This window comes from Cygnus olor, chromosome 24 (assembly GCF_009769625.2).
Source record: "Cygnus olor isolate bCygOlo1 chromosome 24, bCygOlo1.pri.v2, whole genome shotgun sequence".
In the NCBI taxonomy this organism is placed as follows: domain Eukaryota; kingdom Metazoa; phylum Chordata; class Aves; order Anseriformes; family Anatidae; genus Cygnus; species Cygnus olor.
The window spans coordinates 257,564-283,551 of record NC_049192.1 but is presented as its reverse complement, the minus strand read 5'-3'; the positions used below and the strand labels follow the sequence as shown (position 1 = coordinate 283,551).

The 25,988-nt window shown below is 48.7% G+C and overlaps 2 protein-coding genes and 1 long non-coding RNA gene across 5 annotated transcripts in view; 1 reads left to right on the top strand and 2 right to left on the bottom strand.

Moving 5' to 3' along the window:
* DENND2C (DENN domain containing 2C) overlaps positions 1 to 7,276 on the bottom strand; it is a 22,202-nt gene extending 14,926 nt beyond the window's left edge. The window contains exons 1-4 of one of the 2 annotated variants that reach the window (XM_040535539.1): positions 5,797 to 7,276; positions 1,617 to 2,581; positions 934 to 1,082; positions 253 to 365 (exon numbers count right to left, since the gene is read on the bottom strand). In XM_040535539.1, coding sequence (XP_040391473.1) covers positions 253 to 365; positions 934 to 1,082; positions 1,617 to 2,581; positions 5,797 to 5,820 — 1,251 coding nt within the window. In that variant the 5' untranslated portion in view covers positions 5,821 to 7,276. Of the gene's footprint in view, positions 1 to 252; positions 366 to 933; positions 1,083 to 1,616; positions 2,582 to 5,796 lie in introns of those variants that run through there. The other variant, XM_040535540.1, reaches the window with a different exon arrangement.
* On the bottom strand, positions 2,450 to 19,896 carry AMPD1 (adenosine monophosphate deaminase 1). 2 transcript variants are annotated; one of them, XM_040535544.1, is made up of 16 exons: positions 18,775 to 19,896; positions 15,352 to 15,526; positions 14,688 to 14,853; positions 13,401 to 13,563; positions 12,955 to 13,174; positions 12,309 to 12,438; positions 11,834 to 12,028; positions 11,472 to 11,603; positions 11,211 to 11,374; positions 10,954 to 11,080; positions 10,329 to 10,492; positions 9,862 to 9,982; positions 9,236 to 9,409; positions 8,951 to 9,061; positions 8,639 to 8,790; positions 2,450 to 2,581 (listed from the first exon to the last, which is right to left on the bottom strand). In XM_040535544.1, exons 1-16 carry the CDS (start codon positions 18,794 to 18,796, stop codon positions 2,572 to 2,574), a joined length of 2,226 nt encoding a protein of 741 aa, XP_040391478.1. In that variant the 5' UTR covers positions 18,797 to 19,896; the 3' UTR covers positions 2,450 to 2,571. The 2 variants fall into 2 exon arrangements, with proteins under 2 accessions (XP_040391478.1, XP_040391477.1); XM_040535543.1 differs by lacking the exon at positions 2,450 to 2,581 and having other exon boundaries at positions 8,728 to 9,061.
* On the top strand, positions 14,872 to 25,988 carry LOC121059129. Its single transcript, XR_005814440.1, has 2 exons — positions 14,872 to 16,386; positions 19,888 to 25,988. It is a non-coding gene; the product is annotated as an uncharacterized LOC121059129 (long non-coding RNA).

The window sequence follows — 25,988 nt, the reverse complement described above, 5'->3', positions numbered from 1 at the left end:
TCCCTCCCACCCCCATCCTGTACACTCAAATATCTCATCAACACCCTCTTGTTCCTATTCTTTTGCTCCTTAACAGCTTTACCAATTGTCACTGTCATGCCTGTTCATTACCATTTACATTAAAAACAACAACAAACATATATGAAAAACAATGACATATCACTGGGGAATTAGAGCAGGGGAGGAGCACAAAATGGGGCCCTTTTGAGGATGGCTCTCTAAACATGTGACGGTTTAATCCCCTCACCCTACCTTGGGAGCCCTACTAGTGCTTCGGGAGGGTGGTAACTTCCAGACAGATGGAATCTTCCACAGGGGTAAAGGCAACACTCTGGTGTCTTCATAGGGGTTCTCTTTTGTAGGACCTGGGACAGAGGATTTATGGAAGAAGACAAAGGTCTGATTTCTTGCAAGGGAAATGATTAGGACAAGTCTGTGCAGTTGTCTGCCAAGTTTGAACAGGGTTTGAAGAAAGACCTGTTTTGAGATGGATTAGGTTTCTAACACACAAAGATCCTTCTAACCCATTACCATCAACTTGGCAAGCTGTACATAGACTCAACAAAATGGAACACTTCCAACACTGCAGAGAAAGTAGCTCTGTTGCAAAGAAGCTAATTTTGCCAGTGTTCACACAGATCTCTATGCAGCACTCAAGCAGGGGATGTGAAGAGCTAATAAAGAAATCTGTTTAACACAGGCCATTTCTAGCAACCTTCCACGACATCTGAAACCAGATGCAGACAGTTATTCTGCATAGTTATTCACAGGCAGATAGCAATTAACATCAACAAGGAACCCAGATAGGGAAGATTATAAAAGTCACAGAGCTAGACAGGTCCTCAATGCATTCTCCTCTTCATTCCTCCCTCCTCGGCTGCATAGCTACCCCCAAATAAGGTGAGTGAATCCCCCAGAAGCACAGGCACATACAGATAATGTCCTCGTAGATATTGTCTTCTGACTGTGCGTAGATGAGCCTGGATCCTGCAGTGTCATTTGTCTCTTCTCGAAGTTTGTGGGAGCTGGTGGCTGCCATCCAGTTGCGGAAGCCCTGGATGTCCTCAAACTCAAAGGATTTCCTAGAGGAAAACCAGCATAACGTCTTCTAAAGACAAATGCATGTACCTGTGAGTTGTAGTCTCCAGTCCACACAGACTGATCCTCCTTGGGGACAGCAAGCACATGGATGCTCCCCTCCGGACTCAGCAATAAAAGGTGGGAAAGGGGAAGGAGGAGCGGGGGGGGGCTCTTGCAGTGGAAGCATCTGTCCTCACGAACAACCATTACACATACTGACGTCCTGCTTCCCAGGACACGGCCAAACATCGCTCATTGATGGGAAGTAGAGAGTAACTGCTTTTTTATGCTCTCTCTGTGCTTCCGCATGGCCTTTGCTTTTTTGTTTCCCCTCTCCCTTTTCCCTTTAATTAAATCATCCTTATCTCAAACCTTGAGCTCTTTGTGTCGTATTTTCTGCCCCTTCCTCTTTGAGGAGGGGGAGTGAGAGAGCGGCCGTGGTAGAACTCGGCTGCCCACCTGAGTAAAACCACCACACCCATCTGGAAACTGATTTAAGGAAACGCGTTTCATACAGGAGAGATGAATCAATGTACCTCTGGGTTCTTCCTTTGATACTCCTGCTGGCTGTTCTCTTCTCAAGATTGTTGGAAGATGACACTGAGTCTCCTCCATGCTTCTTTTGCAGCGAAGCTTCCTTCGCAGCACTAGCATTGCTGCAGCCACTCGCAGTCTTTTCTGCAAGATAGCGGAAAGTCCTACGGGGCTTAGGTGGCGGGACAGCAGCTGGCTCCTCTTCTTGCCCCACAGCCACTGAATAAATGTCTTTCATGCTCCTCTCTGCTCTACAGAATGAGTCCACTTCTTCAGCTCTGAGTTCTCTTTCTGTGGAGCCACAGCTCCCTTGCTTCCTCTCCAGGTCCAAGGGAACTGGTGGGGCTTTGCCAGGCAGAAAGGCATCTGCTCTCCTCCACAGCCCTCGCGAGGCGTAGAAGTTGCCTGGGGGCAGTGCCTTCCACGGGTCCAGGAAGCCTGCTTGCCACTCTCCATTCTCCTCGGCTTGGGAAGCTAGGCTGCACGCACAGGACTTGAGGTCACCATGGTCATCAGTCTGCAAGCAGCTCCCTGCATTTTCCCTGAAGTCCAAGCCCAAGTTCTTTGGGTCTTTAGACCCAGCCTTTCCGCCCTTCTTTGTATGTTCTGGCTTCACTTTGGATAGAACATCACAGCCTGGATCATATTTTACTCCAAAGTCCTTCAGGCATTCTTTCTCCTTGCTGGAGCACCCTCGTGTCCTCCCTTCCCACTGGGAGATCTTCTGTTTGATGTTGCGGCAGTGGCTCCGGGAGAGGGTCTGCACAGCAGAGCGGGAGAAGCTACCGTCAGCAGTCCCTGTTGGGTGCATGGTAAGTGCCGACGTGCTTACAAACACCCCATCTCCAGCCTTGCTCAGGTTCACCTGTGCCCTGCATGTATCAAGCTGGCATGAGACTCCAAAGCACCCAGCAGTCTCCAAGAACCCCTGGGTATCAGACCTGCAGGGACTGCCTGTTAGAACAACCTGAGGACAAAAAGAAGAAAACCACCATCAGCTACACTCCAACCACACACATCAGCAGAAGCTCTCAGCTGCACTCTGGCCAATTGCTGAAAAGCGTTCCTCCCCCAAAACACACGTTCAAGACTGACTTTCATAGCACACACCCCACAAAGCCTGTTTCTGTAGCACGCATCTGGGAGGGCTAACAAAAGGAACTAGAGGTCTCAGTGGATTAAAAATCAAACAGAACACTGCAACAGGAACAAAACACAGCTGGGGATCCCCAGGGTCCGAACTCAAGGAGATTATTTGGTGATGCAGGAACACAGCATCATGTCCTGTGTGCAGCAGAACTCCCAGCTAGCATGTACCAATGCAGGCCAGACAGGAGTGCTGCTTCTCCTCACGCTCTGCACTGCTCAAAGTACCTCAGGCAGCACACAGCCAAGCACCGCAGCAGCATGTCTCCAACAGTGCACTCAACACAGCAAGATGCAAGACACCGTGCCAGCTCTATAGAGCACTGAATCACAGAATATCCTGAGTTGGAAGGCACCCACAAGAAGCATCAAGTCCAACTCCTGGCTCCACACAGGACCACCCAAAAATCAGACCATGGGTCTGAGAGCACTGTCCAAATGCTTCTTGAACTCTGGCAGGCTCCGTGCCGTGACCACTGCCCTGGGGGCCTGTTCCAGTGCCCGACCACCCTCTTGGTGAAGAACCTTTTCCTAACACCCAGCCTGACCCTCCCCTGCTGCAGCTCCATGCCAATGACAGGGAACCACATTTACTTCTCCAGAGTCAGCAGTGGCAGGGCGGCTACTGCTTCATACAGGAGGATTAGGACAGTTGTGCTGACCTCAGTACAGACATGTCATATGTAGAGTCCCTATCCCCAGAGCTGTACAGCTCTACCTGCAGTTCACAAGGCACACACAGTATTTTCAGATACATCAGCATGATTAAAAATTCATCTTGGACAGAAGACAGCAGCTCATAGGCTCTATTATGTTTTGTTCACCCATTTCTCCAGGCAGTTACCCAACTGAAGTTCCAGCCCTCTACGTCTATTTAGTATTCTCCATTTGTACTAGGAAAAAGCACTCGGCAAAGCTGAGGGGGTCTGGCCAGGTCTAGGGAAAGGAAAGCCATGCAGCAAGCCTGGCCCTGCTTTCTTCCTCTACTCAATAACATTCCCTCAACGCTAAGAAGTCTCCCTGAAAAACATAAAACAAGAGCAGCGAGATAAGAAACAGCAAACCACAGCTACAGCCCCGCTCTCCCCACCCACTCCCTTGCCCAGGGTACTGCAGTGCCACCACCCCGCTGTCAGACCCTCTTCCCACACAGCCAGGCTGCTCCCCTGCTGCTCACAGGCAGCCAGGGGCAGCTGCCATCTCCTATAAATAGGTATCGTTTCCAAAACATCCTGAGCCAGAGCAGACCCATCCTTCCTCAACCCCTGTCTGCATGGCCCTGATTAGCAGACAGGAAAGCAACTTTCCCTTTCCCTACGCCATTGCAACTGCTCTAGAGAAACGGTGCTCAGGGCTGCTCCTGGGGGCCCGAAGCACAAGCTGGCAAGAAAGCATGAGTTCTAACGGGAAAAGACAGTCTAGGAGAGAGGGCAAAACAGCTTCCCTTCAGCCAGCACAGCTTCAGGCCAGGCATCTCCACTCCCGCCAAGTTCTTCAAACACAGGACCGCTGGAAGCAGAACTCGCAAAGGGACAGGCCTTCAAAGGACCTTGCAATGTGCTATAGTCTGAGCCATTCCCCACTGGTCGAAGGCCACCAACACCAGCACACCAGGAAGATGCAGCCAGGAACACGTAACAAAAAACAGGCTTAGCACCAGAATCCTCAGCCATTCTGAGAAAGGAGAAACCAGCATCCCACCCAAAGCAAGCAGCGAGTGGTCTTCAGAGAAGAACAGGTCAGCAGACCTAGGGAGAGCAACACTCAAAACTCGAGCACTTCAGGAGAGACTGTAGTGAAGAACACCAGTCCTAGCATAGTGCTGCAGCAAACCAGTCTGGGAAGGAAAATTGCAGAAATTCCCGCATGGACAAAGTTCCAAACAAGAGCTCTGTCAGCCCCCCTTGAACAGGGAGCAATGGCTTTTTCACAGGACTAAGTGCTTCAAGGCACTTCAACATCTTCCCCTGCCAGCCACAGTGTACGCAGCTCCATGCTGATGACAGCAAGCCCGCACGTGGCACCAAAGGCTCCCTTGCTTCCCTACAGCACCAGCAGCTTTCTTCCCCCAACACTGCCAGCTTCCCTGGGCACATACAAACAGCCTGCTCAGTCTGCTCCACCAGCCACAACCCTGAACTCCGCCTTCCCAAACAACCCATCCTCCAAGAAGAAGAATGTGGCTCTTCACCTGTACAGGCTTGCAAAGCAGGTGACTGCTACCAAGCACAAGGCATTCAATCTAAGCTCATTATGTGAGCCAGGGCAAGGAGTAGAACCTGATGTTTGGTGAAGAAAGAGATCGGAGAGGTCTGACCCACACCAGGTAGCCCTCAGAGACAGCCTGAGAAAGTCTAATACATAGCTTAGGGCCACACAATTGTCAGAGACCACCTAAGTCAGGCAGCCAGCACTTGTATATCAGGGGCCACAAATACCATCATTTTCACAAACTAACTAGACTTTCAGTGACTGCTTCCTTCTTGATGTCTTCTTCCAAACTCCCTTAGTGGCCCCAGTGTGCTTTTCAGTATTTCCACAAAAGCCAAGTTTATCATCCCTACGGCACTAGTACTTACAGCAGCCCAATGCAGCCGAAAATACTGAATTACCTCACTGAAAGCAACAGTCACGGACGAAGCGACATTAAATCATTTCTACACAAAACACGCCAGAAATATCACACGTTTCTCCCCAAAAGAGTGCCTCTCAGATCCATGCTGTCTGAAGATAGTTTCCACCTCTTTATCCAAAGCAGAGGAATAAAGGCACATTCACACCACATGACAGGCAGCCGTTACTCTTTTTCCAACTCAGAAAGCCAGAGAGGGTGCTACACATTTTCCACGCAGTCTCAAGACAATCCAGTTTCCTGAAACCACATGTTCAAGGAGAGAATGGTGCCAGCACTGTCCAAGAATAAATGCCGAGGTCAAGCCCACCAGCTGCTGGTGCTACTGGTTCCCTGCAAACCCCCTCACTATAATCATGCTGGCAGGTAATTAGCTAAACAAAGACACTAACACACCACCTTACCTTATCCTGCTGTACAACAGGCATGAGAACAAGCAAATCACTGATTTGGCAAGCCCATGCAGTTCTGAAGCAATCTTTTGCACCTTCTATACAGTTCTAAACCACCTAAGAGACAACAAATCTCCTTGTCATTAAGCTTCCAGCGTTGGTAGCCAATTACAAGACAGCTTCTGGTCTTCAGAAGGCTAGAGATGCTGTCCTGAAGGGATGAGGGGGCAGTCAGCATGGCAGCAAGGATCCCTTCCAGAGTTCTCAGCTACTCTCATTCTGTTCAGCTCCAGAACAAACCCGAAGTGTTTCTGAACAAAACTGTCATGCTGATGCCTGAAAGATGTGGGCAGTACCAAACAAGCAGATTTCATATCAAAATAAGTAATGCTTCAGGAATGTGGCATGCTTAGTCATTTCCACCTCCATTCAAAGCAACTCTAGTTATTAACTCATTTGAAGCTTCTGCATATCGTGCCGTGGAATGGAGTCCCATCTTATCAAATACCTGGCAATGTACAGCACAGATCCCGAACACAGCAAGTGTCATGCTAATCTTAACTATGTGTCCAAAGGAGATTAAGTCTGACCTCTGTCATGGGTCCTAAGACTTTTATATAGACAAGAAAGACATGTCTGACTCTTAATTTCCACTGTTTTTCTGAAGGGATGAAATTCCATTTCTTGAAAGTAAGTTTCTACCCCTGCTAAAAAACAAACAAACAAAAAAAAAAGTTTAAACATATAAGCTGTGAAAGCTTTCACAGCAGAGGACATACAGACAGAACCCACACTACTATTTTTAAAGGCTTGCTTTTTTTAACCTGACTTACGGTAGCTAAACACGCAGGTTCACAATATTGAAAACAGCAGTTGTCTGGGACACTACACCATGGACTGCCTACGTGCCCCAGAAATGATGCAGCTTCATGTAAGAACTCAGAACCACGGTGGGACAGAGAGAAAATTAAACACAAACACGAGTGATCCTGCAGCAGTTTCTTGGTGCAACTATCAGAAGTGAGAGTCTGTCAACAGATTTACTCCCTCCTGTTCTCACTTCTGAACCAGGTATCTAATTCCCCCCAGGCTGATGATATCACCATAAAACCACAAACACCTTCACATTACAAAGGCCACCACAGGTGAGTGGTGTGGGGCCAGGACAACTGCCACTCGTTCCTTTGGAAAAATCTCAGCAGCACGGAAGCAGCTGCTCTGAGAGGTTTGGAGGGTGCAGATTGAGGACAGCACTGGAAAACCTTTCGGACACACATCCAGGTAACACGTTCCCAAAGCAGCCAGAGCTACAGGGAACGAGGAGCCACATCCGTACAGCAAGACTGAGCTTAAGAACTTTGCTAAGCACCAGTGCGCAGTACTAGGGCTCAGTGCTCCAGGGCAGGTCCTCCAGCCGATTGTTTCAAGTAGGAACATTTCATAAGGCTGCTACACAGCACCGTTTAATCCCCCCCAGCACACACAGCTGGCATCCCCACACGTTCTCTGCGTTTACCCCCCCCACCCCATGACAAACCGGAACACACAGCCACGGACATACTTTTTAGGACAGGCTGCCCAGGAGCCTTTTTGGGTCCCTTTCTTCTCTCACCACAGGACCATCCCTGCAGGAATTTTTATTCTCTAAATGCTCGGATGGTGGACAATTCCCTCGATGCCGCCTGTGAGCCCCTGAAGGGACAGCTGGCTTGACCGGTGATTGAGAGAAACACCGCAATGCTGGGGAACAACGGGGCTGCAGGTCCCGGCCAGGACGCTTCCATCGCCCCAGCAAACGGCCTGCTCGGGGTCTGCATCACCCGCCCGTGACCGAGCCGCACCCCCCCGCCGCGGGCAGGGCCCCGGCCGGGCAGCACCCGGCTCGCTCGGCGGCTGCCCCCCGCACCGCTCTCCCTCCCCCCCGCAGCAGGACCCGCACCCGCTCCTCACCCCCCCCTCTTCCGTAGCCGCGCCAGACAGGGGCGGCACACGCCAGGAGCACCCGCGTGCGTTTCCCCAGGCGCTTTTCCCCGCGGCTCATCTCCTGCTCGCCACGGCTGCGCTCGCAGCGCGTAGGGGCCGGCTCGGGCGGCGCTCGGCCGGGGGGGGCGGTGCCCGGCGGACCGGCAGCGGGGGAGCCCGGTGCCGCGCGGACAGCGCGGCGGGGAAGGGCCCCGACGGCCGCTCGAGACGGAAGAGCAGAGGTACCTGGCGCTGCCCCGCCGCTTCGGACTACGAACGAGTAACCTGCCCCGCAGGAACGCTCTGTGAAGGACGGGGCGAAACGCGGGGCTGGGGCTCGTCCAGGGCAGGCCCAGCCACCTCCCCGCCGGGCTCCGCTCCCGCTCGCTCGTCCCCCACCCGCCGCGGGAACGCTCCGGTCGCCCGCCCCGGCCCGCGCAGGGCACGGGGCCTGGAAGACTCCGCGGCCGGCAACGCGGCGGGGCCCCGGCCGGGCACCACGGCCCCCGCCCGGCTGCGGCACACCGCTCGCCTCCGCGGCCGGGTCCCCGCGGCAGCGCCGCAGCCCGAGGCCCTCGCCGGGCCCGTGCGGTGCGGTGCGCGGCTCGCCCCGTCCCGTCCGCCCTCCCCCAGCCCCGCACACACCCCGCGCGGAGCCGCCCGCCCGGAGCCCCGCGCTGAGGGGCGCGGCCGCCCCGCCCCGCCGCCGCTCACCCCGCCCCGCCGCACCCCGCAGGCCGCTCCAGCTGCGGGCAGACGCCGTTTAATGGCCGGCGGCTGCCGCTGAGCTCCCGCGGCCGTGCCCGCCCCCCAGGTCCCGCCGCTGTCCGCAGGGGGCCCGGCCCCCGAGGCCCCTCCGCCGCGGCCTGCCGCCGTCCGTCCGTGCTCCTACTCGGCTTTCAGGCCCTCGGCGATGAGGTTGAGCTCGTAGCACCAGGTCTCGTAGCGGTAGGCCATGCGGATCTGAGCCACGTTTGTCTTCCGGATGTCGTTGCCTTGGGGCCCCTCCTCCTGGTAGTTCTCACCCAGGAACTTGGCTTTCTCCTGCCACACACAAGGCAGGGCACCGATGTTCGCGGCCCCCTGCCAGCAGCACCAGGGGGAAACACCGGCTGCTGCCACGCAGGGCCCGGCCCCGAGCAAGCCGGCAGAGCTGCGCTCCTGGTCCCTTCAGCCGAGCCTGCCCTCCCCGGGGGGCGCCTACCTCATGGGACAGGCCACACTGCAGGACGCTGTTCCTGGCGATCTCACACATGTCACAGGTGCTGAGCTTGAAGACCTGGGCAGCGATGGCGTACTCCTCCATCAAGGGCTCCTGCAGCCAAAGGCTGTGTTAGAGGCCAGCTGCTTCTGCCTGTGCATCCCGGCTGTCCCAGAGATGGCCCATCAGGCCAGACCCTCTGCAAACACCGCTGGCTCTGCTGACAAGCCAGGCCCATGCACTCCAGCCCGTGTTTGGATAGTGAGAGCTGATGAGCTGACACAGTACCTTGGTAAAATGAAACTGCATGGGGTCATCTGTAGAAAGGGACACCATGAGGCCCTTCTGGTGGAAGTCAGGCAATGGATTCTTAGCATATTCCAGGAAGAGGCTGTTGTTGCTGAGCGGAGACATAGCAATGGGAATTTGGGCAAGGAAGTATAGATACTGCAACACTGGGCTCTGCAAAGGAGAGCGGAGTTGTCAGGTTATGGATAAAGCTGCTGTGACCTCCACCTCTTCAGGCTCACACCTCAGATCAACCCAGTTCCTCAGCGAAAAATCGGATGCACTGTGCTTGTGTCGTGCAAAAGGACAGGTAGGCAAGCTAGCAATCCTTCAGGGCTCACAGGGAGCATGAGAGACCAATAGAGTTGAAATCTGGATGATTTTAGACCTCAAGTGATTCCAAAGATAACAGATTTATCCAATGATAGGTCTGTAATGCTGAACCCTTTGGAAATGTAAATACATTTCACAACTGCATCCCCAAATGTGCCTGGGGAAACCCAGGGAATCGTGCAGTATCTGCCTGAAGCCAGGCTGTCATCTGTCAGTTGAAAACAGAGGATCAGCTGTGAACATGTTCTCCTCTGCCACTCCTGGGCTGTTCTGTGGCAGACTATTCCACTCACCTTCTTGAGGTTTAGACCATGGGAGATGTTGTCTGCTGTCATGAAGGCTGCAAGCAGATGTGTGATGGCCCCAGCTTCCCCACAGTGTGGACGGAAGAGGAACGTGTTCATACCACGCTGCCTAAGCACATGGAAGGAGGACTCAGAGGAGGTAAACAGGGTTAGGTGGCATGCGTTGCAATATCCCTTGACTTCAGGTCCAGCTCAGCCCCTGCCAGTGTGTCCCCCAATAACCCAGCTTGACCTAAGAGCACATTACTTGTTCTCCTTTCTTCGCTGTGCATGCAATGAACACATCTCTACAATCCTAATGTTTTACCCTAATCCATCACATTTGCTACTGAGGAGTGTTTGGAAATTGCTCTGGGACATGAAGCTGCAAACTACACTGGTGGCAGAGCAAGGAGGGCCTCTGCCACCTTCTGCCAGTCCATCAGACAGGTCTCTTAGCAGATCCTGGGCCTCACCTGCGTAGGTTGTTAAGCACCAGGATGTTGGCATACATATAGTATATATAGTAGGTATAGGATGGGTTCTTCGCAGAAGTCCACTGTTCTGGCTTTGGACTTTTAGTGGAGAACATATGTCCGCTGTGCTTGGATTCATCATCCACGCTGTCAAATCCAGTGATCTGCTTGGCAAAGTAACAAAAAAAGCTGTATCTCAAAGCTCCCCACTTCATCGTGCCCAGGTAGGCTGCCTCAACCTGCCCCACTGCAGCTTACCATAGCTTGGCTGTAGCTCACACCCCTGCCCTACCCAGGAGCAGAATTGGGGAGTAAGGTTGCAGACCTTACTCCTCACAAACCGCTAAGCTCTATCAAGGGGTAGAAAGAAAGCTCACATTAAACCACTTCTCCAGGAGGTAAGTGGACAGCATTTCTTACAGTCCCACAGCAGCCCAGCCCAGGGAGCCTGACCTCTTCCTTCCAGCACTTCTGGACGTACATCCTTTCCCAGAATGTGGCAGAAGAGCTGCAAACCCACTGATAACATGTTCCATGTCAGGCAAAGCCAATGCCCTATTTCTTGTGCACAAACAGGAACATCAGTGCTCACCACACCCTGACAACATCATCAGGTAACACTCACATGGCGTAGAAAGACACTCAGCTCCTTGTGGGTTTGAGGATTGACAGTTGCCTCAAACACTGGAACAAAGATATTTTCCAACATCTTCCCAAAGTGTGGGAGGAAATTCTGAGATCTGAACACATCACTGTGGACAGAGACAGGGATTAACCACTAGCAGAGGAATATGGCCCACTCTTCCCATAATCCCTTCAGGTAAAAGAATAAGTTACAGCACGCTATAAGGCACAGTGCTCTCTCAGAACTACAGCACATACTAAATCCTAGGTACTTGGATCATCCATTTCATATTGGGGGAATAGACCCGATGCCTGTTGAACCAGCTGGCTAGCTTGTGCCACTCCTCAGCTGATCGCCCATAGATTGAGAGGCGAGGCTCCGCATACTGGTACTTGGCATCCTCCAGATCAGAGCCAACCTCCTGAGAACCAAGAGAACAGACAGTGCACAGGAATCTTCCATCCCGTGGGCACAGCAGCCCCACAAATTAAGTGCTTTCTCCTGCCCTGTATTCCTACCTTGATGATGGTAGCAAAGTACTCGCCATTGATAGCATTTTCTGTCTTCAGATAGAGATCACGCAGCTCGCTGGCACCCACAGGGTTGTACTTGGCATTGAACTTGTCAAAGCGCTGAAACGTCTGCCGCCCCTGAAGTAGAGGCGATTAGGGGCGAATCCTGCAAACACATGCTGGGTCCCAAGCATACCAGCTGGGCAGGGGCTGATCTAAAGAACCCAGAAAGCTAGGAGCTGCTAAACCCTACCGCAAACACCAATGTGTGCAGTGTGCCATGGGAGTACACGTGGAGGGGGAAAAGCTATGCCTGCAGGGGTGGATGAGAATAAGAATGGTTTTACAGTAAGTGCCCTACCACTTACTGCATGGACGTCCAGGGAATCCACTGTCAGGTCATACGGGTGCAGGTTGAGCTGCTGGAAAAGCTGTTTCAGGGTGAGCTGTTTGCCCTTGGAATCATAAACTACACGGTCAGCATCCACACGGTAAGATTTCTTGATAAAACGCAGAAGGTGTTTCTGGTTCATGCAGGCTGCAGCATGGATATGTGTGTCCACCTGAGAAAGCAGAGGGACGGCTGTCCAGCTTCAGGATGGGATGCTTGGGTACCACCACAGGGAGGCTAACAAACCCCTTAAGTGAGACCAAATTGTGTGGGGAGCATGGCTCAGCCCAGCCATGGCATAGGCCAAAAGCAGCCGTGTCAGTCCCATCCCATTAGCAGGAGCAATGCAGGTGTCCCAAACCTTGACTCTAATATCTGCATGTCTCAGGGAGGGGCAGGTACCACGACAGCTCAGCTGCAGGGTCACTAGGGCTGTGAGCCTTGCCATTTACCTTCCGACAGTTGTAGAAATCACGGTGGGGGTTGTTCTTCAGCTCTTTCATCTCCTCCATCTCATTTAGCATTTCGTGCACCTGGAACTTGGATGAAAGGAACTTCAGGCGCCGATGAGCATAGGTCTTACTGGTAAAAGCAAAGGGCAGAACAGTGACTGGGCACAGCCAGACAAACGCACCGGGATGGAGCTTTCGCCTGAGGTGGAGGAACTCACATTGCTCTAGCCTGCCTCCCTGCGGTGCTTCTGGCTGTTTCACAGAGCTTTGCAGGAAGGTCTTGCCAGGTATGAATACACCCGCAGTGGGCGTCTCCAACCCCTGAACACTGACTTTGCTCAAGACCCCAGCCAAGATTGCTGACAAGGGCCAAGGACGCTTGGGTTGCCAGCAGTCTGCGCACGTGGCCAGGTGGGATCCTGAGGCCGGCCATCCCTCAACAGTGCTCCTCCAAGGCCTCTGCCATAGAGATCTAGGTCTGGCAGAAGTTTCCTGTTGAGGCTTCCGGCCACTGGGCTGGCATCAGTGGGTTCCCCCTCCTTTCAGGGAGAGGAAGGGGCAACTCTAGCTTTTCCCTGGCCCTCCTTCTGTCTGATGAAGCAGTACCTGTTTGGCTGCATGCAGCCGTGCTAGGCTGGGCACTTACACAGGCCCCTGTGCAATCAGGGCCAAGAGGAAGTTCATGTCATCAACGAAGTGCTCCAGGCAGGGGTAGGGCAGGTCCTTTGGCTCCTTTCTTCCAACTGCTGCCTTGTCACCATAGATGTAAACTACCCCATCCTTCATCTCGAGAGGGTATCCCAGGTCCTCAGCGAGATTCCCAGTTTCAAAGGGATCTTGTCCATCCTTCACTGGTGGGGTGAACACTGGACCAAGGGGAGAATACCATGGGGCACAGGCTGCCAGCCAAAACCCCACAAGCCTGCCGTGCTCCTCCACCCCCAACACAGGGCAGGAATAGCCCCAGCACTGTGACACAAGCAGCAGCCTGGGTAAGCAATCTCCCCATGGAGCACTTCACAACCCCTTTCTGACACCTGGCTGTCCCAAGCTGAAGCAAGAGAGCAAAACCCTGCAGGTGCCTAAATGTACCTGGGCCAGCGTCAGTTGCCCTCCAGACATCACCTTCAATAGCACGCAGGTACTGAGATGGCGTCCTGGGGAATCTCTGCACAGACTTCAGCATGTATTTCTCCCGAATGCACAGGGCACGGTACAGGCCTTTGCAGACAACTTCAAAATCTTCAACTGTCACCTGCAAGAGAGCTTTTGTTGAATGCAACCACACAACAGGAACCCAGCTGCTTGTGAGAGACCCTGGTGCATCAAAATGCAAAGAGTACAGCTATATTTACAGCAAGTTACAATCATCCCCTCCCTCCCACTCTTCTGCCTGAGCAGGACAAAGAAGGGATGATGGGCAAAGTCTTGGACATGGCAAAGGGAAGTTCCTCATGCCAGAACAAATGAATTTCAGCTGTCATCTCCTCTTACATTCCTCACCTCAAGCTGTAGCTGGCACTGAATTGGAAGCCAGGCCTGGGCAGAACACTGGAAGCTATTTTTGGAGCCCAGGCTGAAAACTGAAGCATGACCAACAACATACACAGAGCCAGTATGTCAAGAATTTGTGATTTACTGCACAGACAAGTGTTTTGGGCATTTAAGATTGGTCAGACTGGAGCAGCATGACAGAATACCAAGCAGTAGCTGCAGCTAGGCGCAGTCATGGCAGAAGGAATGTGCCTGTGCATGGATGGAGTTTCAGCTTCCCCTAATGGCTCCTCTGCTATGCAACTCCAAGCTGAGCACCCTGCCCCAGCCCAGGAGGGGGCAATCTGCCATCAGCATCTCCTAAGCAGCACAAACACAGCAGGAGGCTGTGGAAGAAAGGAGGAAGAGAAGAGGGAATGAGGACAAGCTGTGCTAACAGTGCTGTCCAACAAGTTCTAGGTGACCCTGCTTGAGCAGTAGGGTTGGACAAGATGACCTCCGGAGATCCTTTGCAACTTCAACCAGTCTGTGATTCTGCAATATGTGCACAGGTCTCAGAAAGGCGTAGCTGTGTGCAAGCTGGAGCAGGCTGCAGCAGAATGAGCATCTCCGACCCTTCCGTGCCCTCCCCCACCGTACAGAGAATCTCATGGGAAGCACGCAGCATCCCCAGAGACTCCTTAGGGAGTTCAGTTCAAGATCCTCCAGGGATGCAGCAGGACACCATTAGATGCTTATGAGACACAAATAGAGCTGGAAGACACAGACTGTCCCCACTGCACCTGGTGAAGACTCCTGCGACAATTGGCACTCAGGAGGGCCAGGCAAGGACTAGGTGAGGTGATAATCAGCATGGGGAAGTTGAATAGCCATGCAAGTACCTACCCCAGAGGCATAATCCCCTGTGATCTGTACCCTCTGGAAGTCAGGCACCGTTTGGTACAGGGGGGAGGTAGAGATGACCTCATCAATAGTGGACAGTCTGGTTATAGACTTCTGAGCAACAGGGAGTGCCAGTGCAATTGTCTTCAGGCGGAGCATGCGCTTCCTCCTGCCAGGGAGGAAAGCCTCAGGCAAACAGCCCCGACTCTGTGGCCACACACAGGTCAGGGGCACTTACCAGTCATGTTCCAGCTGTGCACAACGTCAACCATCTCACTGGTGCTTTCTGAGCACCTTAAACAGACACTGCCAAGAGTAGAAGCCACAGCACACTAAGTGGCCACAGACTTTGAAAAGCACACACAGTCTTTGGAGGTTGCACATTTCCAGAGAAAGGTCTCCCAGCTCTCCAGCAGAGCTGTGGCCACTGTGGTGCTAGTGCTGAGGCCAAGGGTGTCTTTCTGTCCATCAGTGGAAACACTTGGAAAGGAAACCCTGAAGCACCTGACAGATGCTCTGGGATTACCAAGGAAGTAACCCATTTTGGCTGTGGTGAACTGTTTTCACAGACCTTGATTTATGTTCCCCCTGCTTTCTTCCAGTTCTGGCTGGGGATGAGCAGACACTGCTCCTCTCCCTCTCCCCTCCTACCCTGGTTGTTGCTCACCGCTTTTCTGCTGTGGAGGAACTCTCCTGAAGCATCATGTGTGTTCTCATCTCCTGGCGCGAGATGGGGCAGATCTCTTCCACATCAAAAGGAGAGATCTCTTGCCTGATCGCCTCATCTTTCACCTCTGAGGCAAAGACCTTCTCTGCGAAGGAGCGCATTGCCTCATCCATCTCTGCAAGGAGAAAGAGCGGGATGCAGGGTCACACAGGCACCTGGCTCCCAGCCACCCCAACAGGAAGGTGCTCCTTGCCGTCAGCTTAGAGCTCAGTTCTCATCTCCTTAATACACCTCCACCCCACCTGGAAGACTCTGAGCACCCTCCAAACTTTTCAACAAGCTTACAGGGCCTGTCCCACACATTGTGGACTGGAGACATACCTAGAGATCCGCAGTACACTGGAAAAGGTAAACACAACCCACAGTCTGAGAGTAGCACAAAAAGGCTGAGAAAGAAGCCACTTTCCACTCCTTGGGAAGGACACTTAGGAGACTATGCACTGGGGGAAGAGGGAAAGACTGGCAGAGCCCTTGTAACTCCAGGAAATCCAAGGCCCACTTGTTCCACAAGGCATCCAGGCAGGATGAAGACAGAGGTGGACACGGAGGTGGACAAAGCTGGCAGCCAAAATAGTTTCTGCCATCACAAGGCAGCTGAATAGCTCCTAGCTAGGGTACCAATGTGTGGCCTGGACCCCTCTCAGCCCATCACATTCAGCATCCTGCAAAGGTGCCAGATAACATGGCTCTATGAAAAGTCCCCATGGACACAAGGTTGGTTGGAGTTTTAGGGAGCAGAAGAGGGTCGTTAAAAGCCTTTCTACTGCCAGCAAAATACCATAAAACAAGAACCCAAGGGCTCTTCTGGGAACATCTCCTCAAAGCGCACACTTGCATAGCAGCATATGGACACTAGCTGAGCAGGTTTCACTGGCAGTTGGCAGCTCAGCATGAAGCATAGTGAAGATCGATGCTGAAAGAAGGGCACGTAGGGCCACACCATTGACATGTCCAACAGGACATCGTGGTCAGCAGGTGAGGACCAAAGCAGAAAGGACTGGCATGCATGACAGAAATATGCTACACCTAAAAAGAGATTTTCAGCATTGAACCTATCCAACTTCTGCTCCCACAGGGTCTTGTGAGGGAACAAAACAGCATACTCCTGAGTTTACAGTTCCGAGGTCCTAGCAGTAGGTTAGTTGGGAAACATAACACAGTGGCTTCCTTTCCTGCTACCATACGTTAAGGCAAAGGGGTTTGTGCTGAGCTGTAAACACATGGGCAAATTTTGGCACTAGGTCCATTTTTCAGCAGTGCAATGTCACAAAACCAAGATTTCAGTAATAAATGGTTGGTGTTGACACACATGGCCTTAGCAAACAAAGTAGGAAGACAAGGGCAGGGACATCATACTCTGGGTTTCAGCCTGAGTAAAGGAGGCGAAGCATTGAATCTGTTCCCTTATGGATCAAATCCACTAGGAGCAGGATGCATTCAAAAAAAGTTAATTTAGGCTGGATCTCTGTTTAGGAAAAAAAAAAAAAGCGTGAATAGGCGCAAGGGAAATTGCAGAGCGTTTCTCCTCCTGCCACAGAGGAAAGCAGTCCTCTAAACGGGAGCTTGGGGGTGCTAGGACAGTATTTAACAAAAAGCAGCTTCATGTACCAAGGGACCTGAAGTTCCAAACCATTCCATGAAACAGTGAGGGGCACGACAGGCACTGCTGAGAAATAGCATCTTCTTGAACTGCTAAAAGTTCGCCATGATCATGTAACTGCTGTTTGTTTCCAGTGATCATGTCTAGACAGTAACACAGCAGAGCATTTAAAAAAATAAAAAGCAATACTCACCTTTCTCTTCTGCTGTTTGAGATGAAACAGAAACAAAACAAAAACAGATGTGATCAGCCCTTAAAAATCTAAACCTTTTTGCCTAATCATCAAATCAGTGATTTAAAAGGGACTGGTGAAGTACAAGTTTAGGCAAAGCCTTCCACTTACAAAAGAAAGAACAGTACTTGTAACTTTTTACACTACAAGGATGTAATTTCAGTATTCACTGTGCCATGATAATAGCTTCAGCACTATGTGCGTAGACGAACCACATTGCGAATGCCATCCAACTGAGGCTCTTTTACAGAGCTCAGATCTGGCTTCTGCCTTACAGGAAGCTCTGGGTTTCCCTGCAGCTGTCCAAGGGGAAGAATATTTTCTAGAACCTAGATCATCTCAGTCAACATTACAAGCAACTACCAGATACCTACTCATCTAATAGGACCCATCTGTCTTGGAAGGTCTTCCCCTACACCTCCGTTCAGGGACAGGGATGCAGAAGAGCATAGAAACAACTTAAGAGGGCAAAACAGCATTCTCCTACCTGAACAAAAGAGCAAATGTTTTAGTGACTCAGTGCCGGGGCTGCTTTGCTATCTGCTTTTTTTTTGGCCATGACCCACCACCCTTTATGAAGATCAGGATGGATAGTGATTTCAAATATAATGTTTCTCTTTCATCCTCCTGCCACCTATTGTCACATCTCCACTTATTCACCAACAGGATCAGACAGCTGAGACACTGCAGCTCCACAGATTTTTCACTCCTGGTCTTACAGGGTGGCATTGACATTTTGAGGGTGCTGCTCATGCCCTTTCCATCTGACCCAGAAAATTCAGACCTGGGTTCTGGCATTACAGCCCCCAGCTGCTGACTTTCCAAAGTCCAGCCTGCATTTGCAGTTCAAATGCGTCCAGTGCTGGTATTTGAACTCCATGTATTCATTTGCAAACTAAGTATCCCAGAAATGCCTAGTGTGACCTTTCATTTCTTTAGTGGATAAAAAATACACTCATGAAGGTCAACGAACTCCCACTGATGTTTCAGGGCATGGCTTTAATACCAGCTTCACTTACCAGGACATATCTGTCACACAACAGAGCACTGCAATTCTAAACGTGCTCTTTCTTATCAGACCTATTAGGTGCTTATGTTCTTTAGGGCTCTGTAATGGCAGCCACATGCCCTTTGTGCTGCTCTGCAAGGCCTGACCAGCCCTACTCCTGATACCCAGGAGGTTTCCCACCCCCTGGGGACTGCAGCACCCCACGTCTTCTGAGCTTAGCCAGGTTGTCTGGAGACTCCTGAAACCCCTTTGACCCCTTCTACAACGATTTGATATCAGGCTACTGCAGGGTAGACGATATTATTCTTCAGTATGAGCAGGGCAAGATTTAAACAATACCACCATTATTTTGCTGCACTATCCAAAAATGCCTCTATGCAGGAAGAAAATGCTCAAAGAGCTCAAAGACCCCATCTCAGTCCCCTGAACCAGAAAGACAACACACTACCCAAAATCTCAGAGGCTGTAGGCTAATGAGCCTGCCCTGGTGCTCCCTGTCTCACTGCTTGCTTTCAGACCTACCTGGAATTTTCACCCGTGACATCTTTGCAGCAAGTTTGCAGTACCCCAAGTAACACCCTGCTGTAACAGAGCACAAGTAGCTGACTGAGTGCACAGCAGCCGAACTTATTTTACTGCTTTCCCTTCCCTGTAATTAGACTCTCCCACTTTAAAAGGAGAAGGGAGGTGAACTGCAGGACTATTTAAAGTGCAGCCACAAGCACTTCCACTGAAACAGGTGAAACCAGGGCTCAAATTTAAGTTAGGCTTTCATTTCACATTTAGTAGAGTTTTGCCTGTTGTCTGGCCAGACTGCCACCTCCCAGGAAAACGTGAGAATATGCAAGTCAGTCTTTTAAGAGAGACTAAAACTGATGCCTTCCATGTTAAACCAATGATTTAGAGGAAATCTCTAAGGCACAGGGCTGATATTTTCATCATAACAGGAGCTGTGGACCAAAAAAATAGGTACACATGATGTGGTCTAACCAACTACTGTCCCATTCATAGAAGATTTTCCCTGAGAGAAAGATCTACTCGAAAGACTGGATTTTAGCTGCAGGAGTTGTACAAGTGTCCTCACATCTTCTCAGGTGTATAAAACGGGAGGAAAGAAAAAAAATTGTAGGGAGCTATAAGGTATGATTTTGTTCATGAATTTTTTCAGGAACTGCCTTTATATAACTTTGTATTATAGCAAGGTGGTTTTCAGTCAGCTGGCAAGCCTACGTGTCACCTACCTCTGTAAGTGATGAACCATAACCAAGGCTTACCTCGCAGTGACCACTACTTTGCACAATCCAAGGTGTGCCAAAAAACTCCCCTAAACTACACAAGGTGGCTTGGATTTGAAAGAGCAGGGTATCAGTTTGTGAAGTGCCTCTTAATGGCTAGTTTTAAGCAGATTCCTTCTAGCATACTGGCAGCCTGGACTGTACCCAGTCCTTTAGGATCTCCTCATGAAGTTGGAAAACAGCTCCTGCCTGAAGAAAATGGCCAGAATTTGTACTGCATATTGCCAAGGTGGCTCTAAGCTTGTCTCAGCTTCCTGGTGGGCAGCGGTAAGCCTAAACAGATCAGGATACAATGGTTTGCATTTGAAACAGGGCCTTTTCTTGTTTGTTTACACTTCAGTTCTTGATGGAGTTGATAAACTGTATTGGGATCAGGACAAATCAAGCAAAGCATTCAGGCCATATGTTATCACAGTCCTGCTGATGATTTAAAATGTGACTTTGGTCCCAACAGAGACAGGAACAAATAATCAGCACCCCTGGAAAAGACAATATTGTCTGGAATTGCATACACATAAGTGCTTCCTGTGCTATATTTTGTAGGAACAGCTAAGAAAAGGTCTTGTCTCGGAAGATGGCTAGTATAAGTGAAAGAATTGCTTGTCTAAGACGTAGAGTATGAAATAAGGCAAAAGTCATAGATTTTGTTCATGGGATGCACGAGAAACTTGTGGCACAACCAGTCAGTCAAGTAAGATGAGCTGGGACTTTGCTCTGCATCCCCAGCTGAGATGATTTCCAAAGCATCCAGAAATTCTCTCTGGAAGAACACTTCTTGATGTGCATAATTTGAAGACATGCTGGGTTACAATTAGGAAATTCTCCATAACTCAGGGAGTTTTAGCCCCATTTCCCAGATATTCCCCAAGAATATCAGTTGATTTTCCTCCCCAGCAAGCAGAGGTGCAGCCAACAGGGCAAAGCTGGGATGCTGTTACAGTCTTGATCTGTAATAATACCCAGTCTCTTTTCTCAGACTGACAAGAGTCTTCACTTTCTGAATTATTCTTGTTACTCATTTACCAGTTTGCCCCAAACTGCGTTATTGCTCAACTATTCCATTTAAGATCAATAAAAACTATGTCCTGGTTGTTTGCTCTGCCACAAGGATTAGACCTGTCCCCAACCTTTTTTAGACATATCAAGGTCTTGAGATTCACATCTGAAACCAAAGATAACCTTTAGGGTGCAGAGGTTACCTTCTTCAAGAGGTCTCTTGATCCCCTGGCTGTTTAAATCACAGGGTCAAATTAGTTGGGTTCATGGTAGAAATATGAGTAAAGGTTGGGTATGCTGTGCTAAAGTTAGAACTACAGTCTCTTTAAACTGAGGTATTGAATGCAAGCAGGGCATCTCCCCAGTTGTTTTTAGCTGGAAAGTGATTCACACCCAGAGGCTTTAGAGGTGTTCTGAAAAACAAAACAAAACCCCATACTTTATCTCTGAAATGCCTTCATTCTGCCCAGACTCACTCAAAGAAAAATAGCCAAACGTGCCAGGAATTTGGCAGCTCAGGATATTTAGCAAACTCTTCCTCCAATCTGCCTAGCAGAGCAGCTGTATCAGAGGGGTTGCTGTCCAAAAAGTCTACAGGCAAGTTTTGCTAGCAAATGATTTCAATTCCTGAAGAGGAAAAGTATTAACAGAGGAATGTAACATGGAAACTCACAAGTGCACTTCTTGATGCGCTTGCATTAAGGAGCCTCAAAAGTTTCTTCTCTCCTCACATTGCTCTTATTCATCCCCTGCACAGATTCTTCTAGGGCTGCTTAAATCAGCCTCTGCTCCAAGATGGAACAAAAGTCAGAGTCCTTTGATAAGATGGGAAATAGTTTCTAGTAACAGATTGTTACAGATAATTATAAGGGAGAAAAACTTCCCTAATTAGCCAAGAAAAGCCTCTCTTTTAAGCATCCATCTGTACTGTGATTCTGAATCTCTCATGGAACAGGCAACAACTAATGCAGCTACACAATACAAGGAGTTTTATACCTAGCATAGAACAAGAATCTGCATCAAGGGAAGGGGATCTTTCGGGCAACGGGAGAAGTGCTTTTCAAAGGTAAACTTCACCAGCGCTTCTTCAGCTCCAGGCCCTTAGCACATGATAACTTTAATCAACACGGGACAGCACCTGCTGCTTTACTGTAAGTTACTTTTTCCCAGAATGCAGCCCCATGCCAGGATGTGCAACAACTTTTCCACAGAAACTAGTACCAGCTGGGGCCAGTCTCATCATTACTGACTACCTACAGCTGCTCAGGGAAAGAGGAAAAAAAAAGGAAACAAGGTTACTTTTTTAATGCCATTCACTTTTATTTATGGAAATACCAAATAACTCATAGCTAAGCTGGAATTTCTGTGATACTGAGGATGGTAAAAATGGCTGGAATACTCAGCAATGAGAACAGTTGGGGATTCACTGCTAAGGAAACATCAGGTCCAGCAGACTCTAATCTGAACATCCACAATTCACAGCTCTGGATTGCGACACGGAGGCTAAAGGTGCAAGAAGGCAGCGTCTCCATCCAACCTTGCAGCATCTCTAGACTCCCAACACTCCTGAGTGTGTGGAAACCAGTCAGCACACACAAAGGGAGCTGAAAAACCCAAGCTCACATGTATGATTCTTCATTTATTTATTTTGAAGTGCTGCACAGTGATTTTGTGAAGTCTTCTGTTACTAAGAGTCTATTTTTCAGTTCCTTATATAGAAAACAGATTGGACTCTGGGTTCCAGAGGCCTGCCACCATGTCTTAGTAGCACATTTACAGTGGTCTGATACAATTTGCCTTATGCAGGAGAAAAGCCAATATAGAACTATTTAGAACTATATAGAACTATTTCAGAAGACTGAGTTAAGCAATGTGAAAGCCTAACAAAGAGCATGATCTGGACACAGCAGGAACTTTATAGCTGATTTCAGTCATAGAACATGAATTGAATAGATCTTCTCTCACCTTTTGTTGCTCTTAGGAAGCATCTTTTTCAAGGACAAAGTCAACAAAAAAGTTATGATGGACCACACTGCAAACAAAGACAAAACTAAAGCAAGAAGCATGACAACAGACTAGTGAAGTCATTAAAATTGGGCTCTGGAACAAGCCTATAGTATGTCTCAAAGCCTGCCTCACCCTTTACTGGTGTGATAGCGAACGTACATAACACAGCTGTTCATGCTGCATTACAGAATCAATGACCTGAGTAAATCTAAACCCTGTAAAGAAAGCAGATAGCACCGATAAGTTTTCTGAAAGTCAGTTATGTGATCCCGCCCCCAGATCACTACCACAAAAGAAACAACCAAAGAATTCACAAAGTTTATTCTTTAAAAAAGTTATTTAAGAAGCAAAATAATTTACTCCAAACCAACAGAGATGCATTACTGAAAGCAGATAATTATACAAAGTAACAACAAATTAGCCCTTGGATTAAAAAAAAAAAAAAAGTCCACATCCCAACAGTATCCAGCCATCCCGGAGGCTGCACACAGTCACTTAGGTTTGCAGGGTAATGAAGGACTAAGTACAGGATTAGAACGCGATACAAACCTTCTTTAATCTCCCTCCCCCCACAGGCTTGAAATTGCTTGAAATCCAGTTCTTTCTAAATCACTTAACTGTGCTAAAAAACGTGTCTACTTCAGCATCATGGTTACCATCCAAAGTGTCTCTGATGTCAATGAAAACAAAATCTGAACAATGCTTTTTGAACAAGACCATGGAGTAGGGCACTAACATTAACCAGCCACGGTGTTACACTATTTTGTTAAATGGCTGTTCTCGGTCAACAGTAACAAACATTTTTTACAATTAGTTGCACTGGTAATTTTTGAACAAGAACATTACACATTTTTTAAAATATTTTACCTCAAGGTTGTTTATGGCCTGTTCTTATTAGGATAATGAAGTTATCTTAGTACTAACAGTGTAGTGCTGTTAGTTCAAAATAAGAACATTTGGACTGAATCTACAAAACCATTTCTAGGGAACCGTCTCGTGCAAAAACTTATGTGCTTACCTTCTAAATTATTTTTCCAAAAGTTTTTTAGGGTTTGGTCCTTCCACAGTGCTCTACAAGTTGCCACCAAAATCACAGTAACATTTGGCTGACCATCCACAAGCTGCTGATAAATATTTTTTTAAAAGCCAGTTGCATTTTATACCTGAAAATCACAGCTAGCAAAGCCCTGATTAAAGAAGTGCATCAGACTCAAGTTGTTCCCGGCAAACACACTGCTTTCCCAAGTCCAACTTAACACCATCAACAGATGTTAATTGAGCAAGCTGTAAAATGGGTATTACCTTATACCTTGGAAAGTTCTAAGAAATCTTAACACCTCAACTGAAAGGGCACATAGAACAGAACTAAGAAGGGCCAGAGCTGTGCTCCAGCACGAGATAGTGTGGGTTTCCCTTCTGGTCTGATCATGCCCTGTCACAGATCGCAGCTCAGCATGAGCATGCAGGGACTCAGGACACAAAACTTTTTTTCTGTTGGCACTGAAACCTCTCTGATAGCAAATCATCTGCTTACGTGTTCCTCAAACATTACAATGGTTGCATGGGAGTGGGACAGAACACAGCTCCATAAAAAAGTGTCTCTAGCAGTAGGTTGTGCTAGACATAAGAACCTTACATTGAATGTTTGCATTCATCTATCTGGCGAAACTAAAAGGCAAGGGTAGCACTTGACATTGCCTCGTCCCAGAACTTCAGAAAGCGTTTCAGCTGTTCTGTTTAAAAATACCGACTCCCAGACCCAAACCCATAAGAAGATGGCTCCTCAGACTTGACTTTAGCCCTAACGCATCATGTGATGCATATCCATTATGTACTGCCAGGGACCTTCACTGACTGCAATAACTCATATATATGTGTATATGTACATGGCTGGAAACCAAGTACAGTCATTTACTTTGTGCTCATAACTGGTACAAAACCTGATTTTGTAAAACCACTTAATAGATTTGAACCAAAAATATCATAGATTGGAGTACCACCCATGTAAGTTAGCTCTACAGCATCCTGAAAGCTGATGCATGATCCCTCTGGTTCCAACAGTAAAATACTTGCTGACCAAGTACTTGCTTTACAGGCCTCCTTCCCTTTTAAAATTTTATACGGCCTAAGAGAAAGAGAACACCTAAGAGAAAGTAGATTCAGTTGCCAGCTCCCATATGATTTTGAGGATTCACAAATTCTGAAGTTCCAGCTAGTACACTTTTAATGACAAGTAGAACATGCCAAACAATGTAGAAAGTTGTTATGATGAATCCATATCAAAAGGAATGTTTAATTTTCACACCTGACCACACAACCTTCAAACACCAACTGCCAGTTGCAAAACACTTCCTGTGGCCATGGGCAGCAGGCAGCCATGCTCTGAACTATGCAGTCAAGCGTGCCAGAGAAGCAGCTCCAAATTTTTCCAAGTAGTCCAAAAGCATAATGGACCTACAATAAACTCGCCATTCAACATAGCAGAAACTCCGCATTGCTGTCTTTCCAAAATGCTGAATCTATGCAACCAGATGTGTATCCCCAAAGCTATATTTTTCTGTAATTTTATTAAGTGGGCAAATAGTATGTCACACAACTCCAGGGACAGTCAGCTCCTGCTTCAGGGCTCAAAGAATGCTTTCACAAACAACTTTTCTTGCACCAAGAAAAAAACACCAAAAGAACACCAAAAACAACAACGAAACTGCTTGGTGATTACAGATAGCTCACAATGATCATGATTCTGTCACGTTTAACTTGCAAGCATAATATCACCTTCAAATGAACTCAAGTCACAGCCAGCGTTATCCATAATGCTACCCTCTACTGAGTATGTCACTGGAAAATCACGTAAAAATAATGTATTTTAAATTCTCATCAGTGTCGCATCCGTCAAGAATAAAATAAATTGCTAAAATACTTATCCGGAGTATCAAGGATAAAGAAAATATGATACAGATTGATCCTCTGCATTCCAAGAAGAAAATTAAGAATGTAATTAGTGGATGAAGAAGTATTGAAAGGAAGTTTTTTCTCTATTTACTGATTTCTGATTTCAATTTGGAATTTTCAACTTCAAATGAAGATGTAGGAATCTGACACCAACAAACTGAAATTAAGCCTCTTGCAGTTTCTACACTCACACTAGTTCTGCAGACTGAATACTCCCTCTGTAGGCTGGGGACTCATTACTCTTCCATCAGACAGTAACTGGGCATTCAGCTTTGCTATGAGAAATGCTGCCTGATCACACACAACAGAACCCAGTATCAGTAGCACAAGAACTAAGGAAAGACACGGTATTCCAATGAACGCTAATAGGCTTTACAACGGGGACCACATTTGTACGTCCCATTTACATAAAGTGACAATGTTGTGTTCTAGGAAGAACTCACACAGCTTATGCAGCAATTCTATGGTACTTTGAGGCTGTTACAA

Coding starts and splice junctions, on each gene's coding strand:
- AMPD1 (XM_040535543.1), bottom strand. CDS start 18,796: ATGTCACGGGTGAAAATTCCAG. Junction 14,854..15,351: donor TCCTCCACAGCAGAAAAGCG/GTGAGCAACAAC, acceptor CCTCCCTGGCAG/GAGGAAGCGCATGCTCCGCC. Junction 12,029..12,308: donor ATTTCTACAACTGTCGGAAG/GTAAATGGCAAG, acceptor CTGCTTTCTCAG/GTGGACACACATATCCATGC.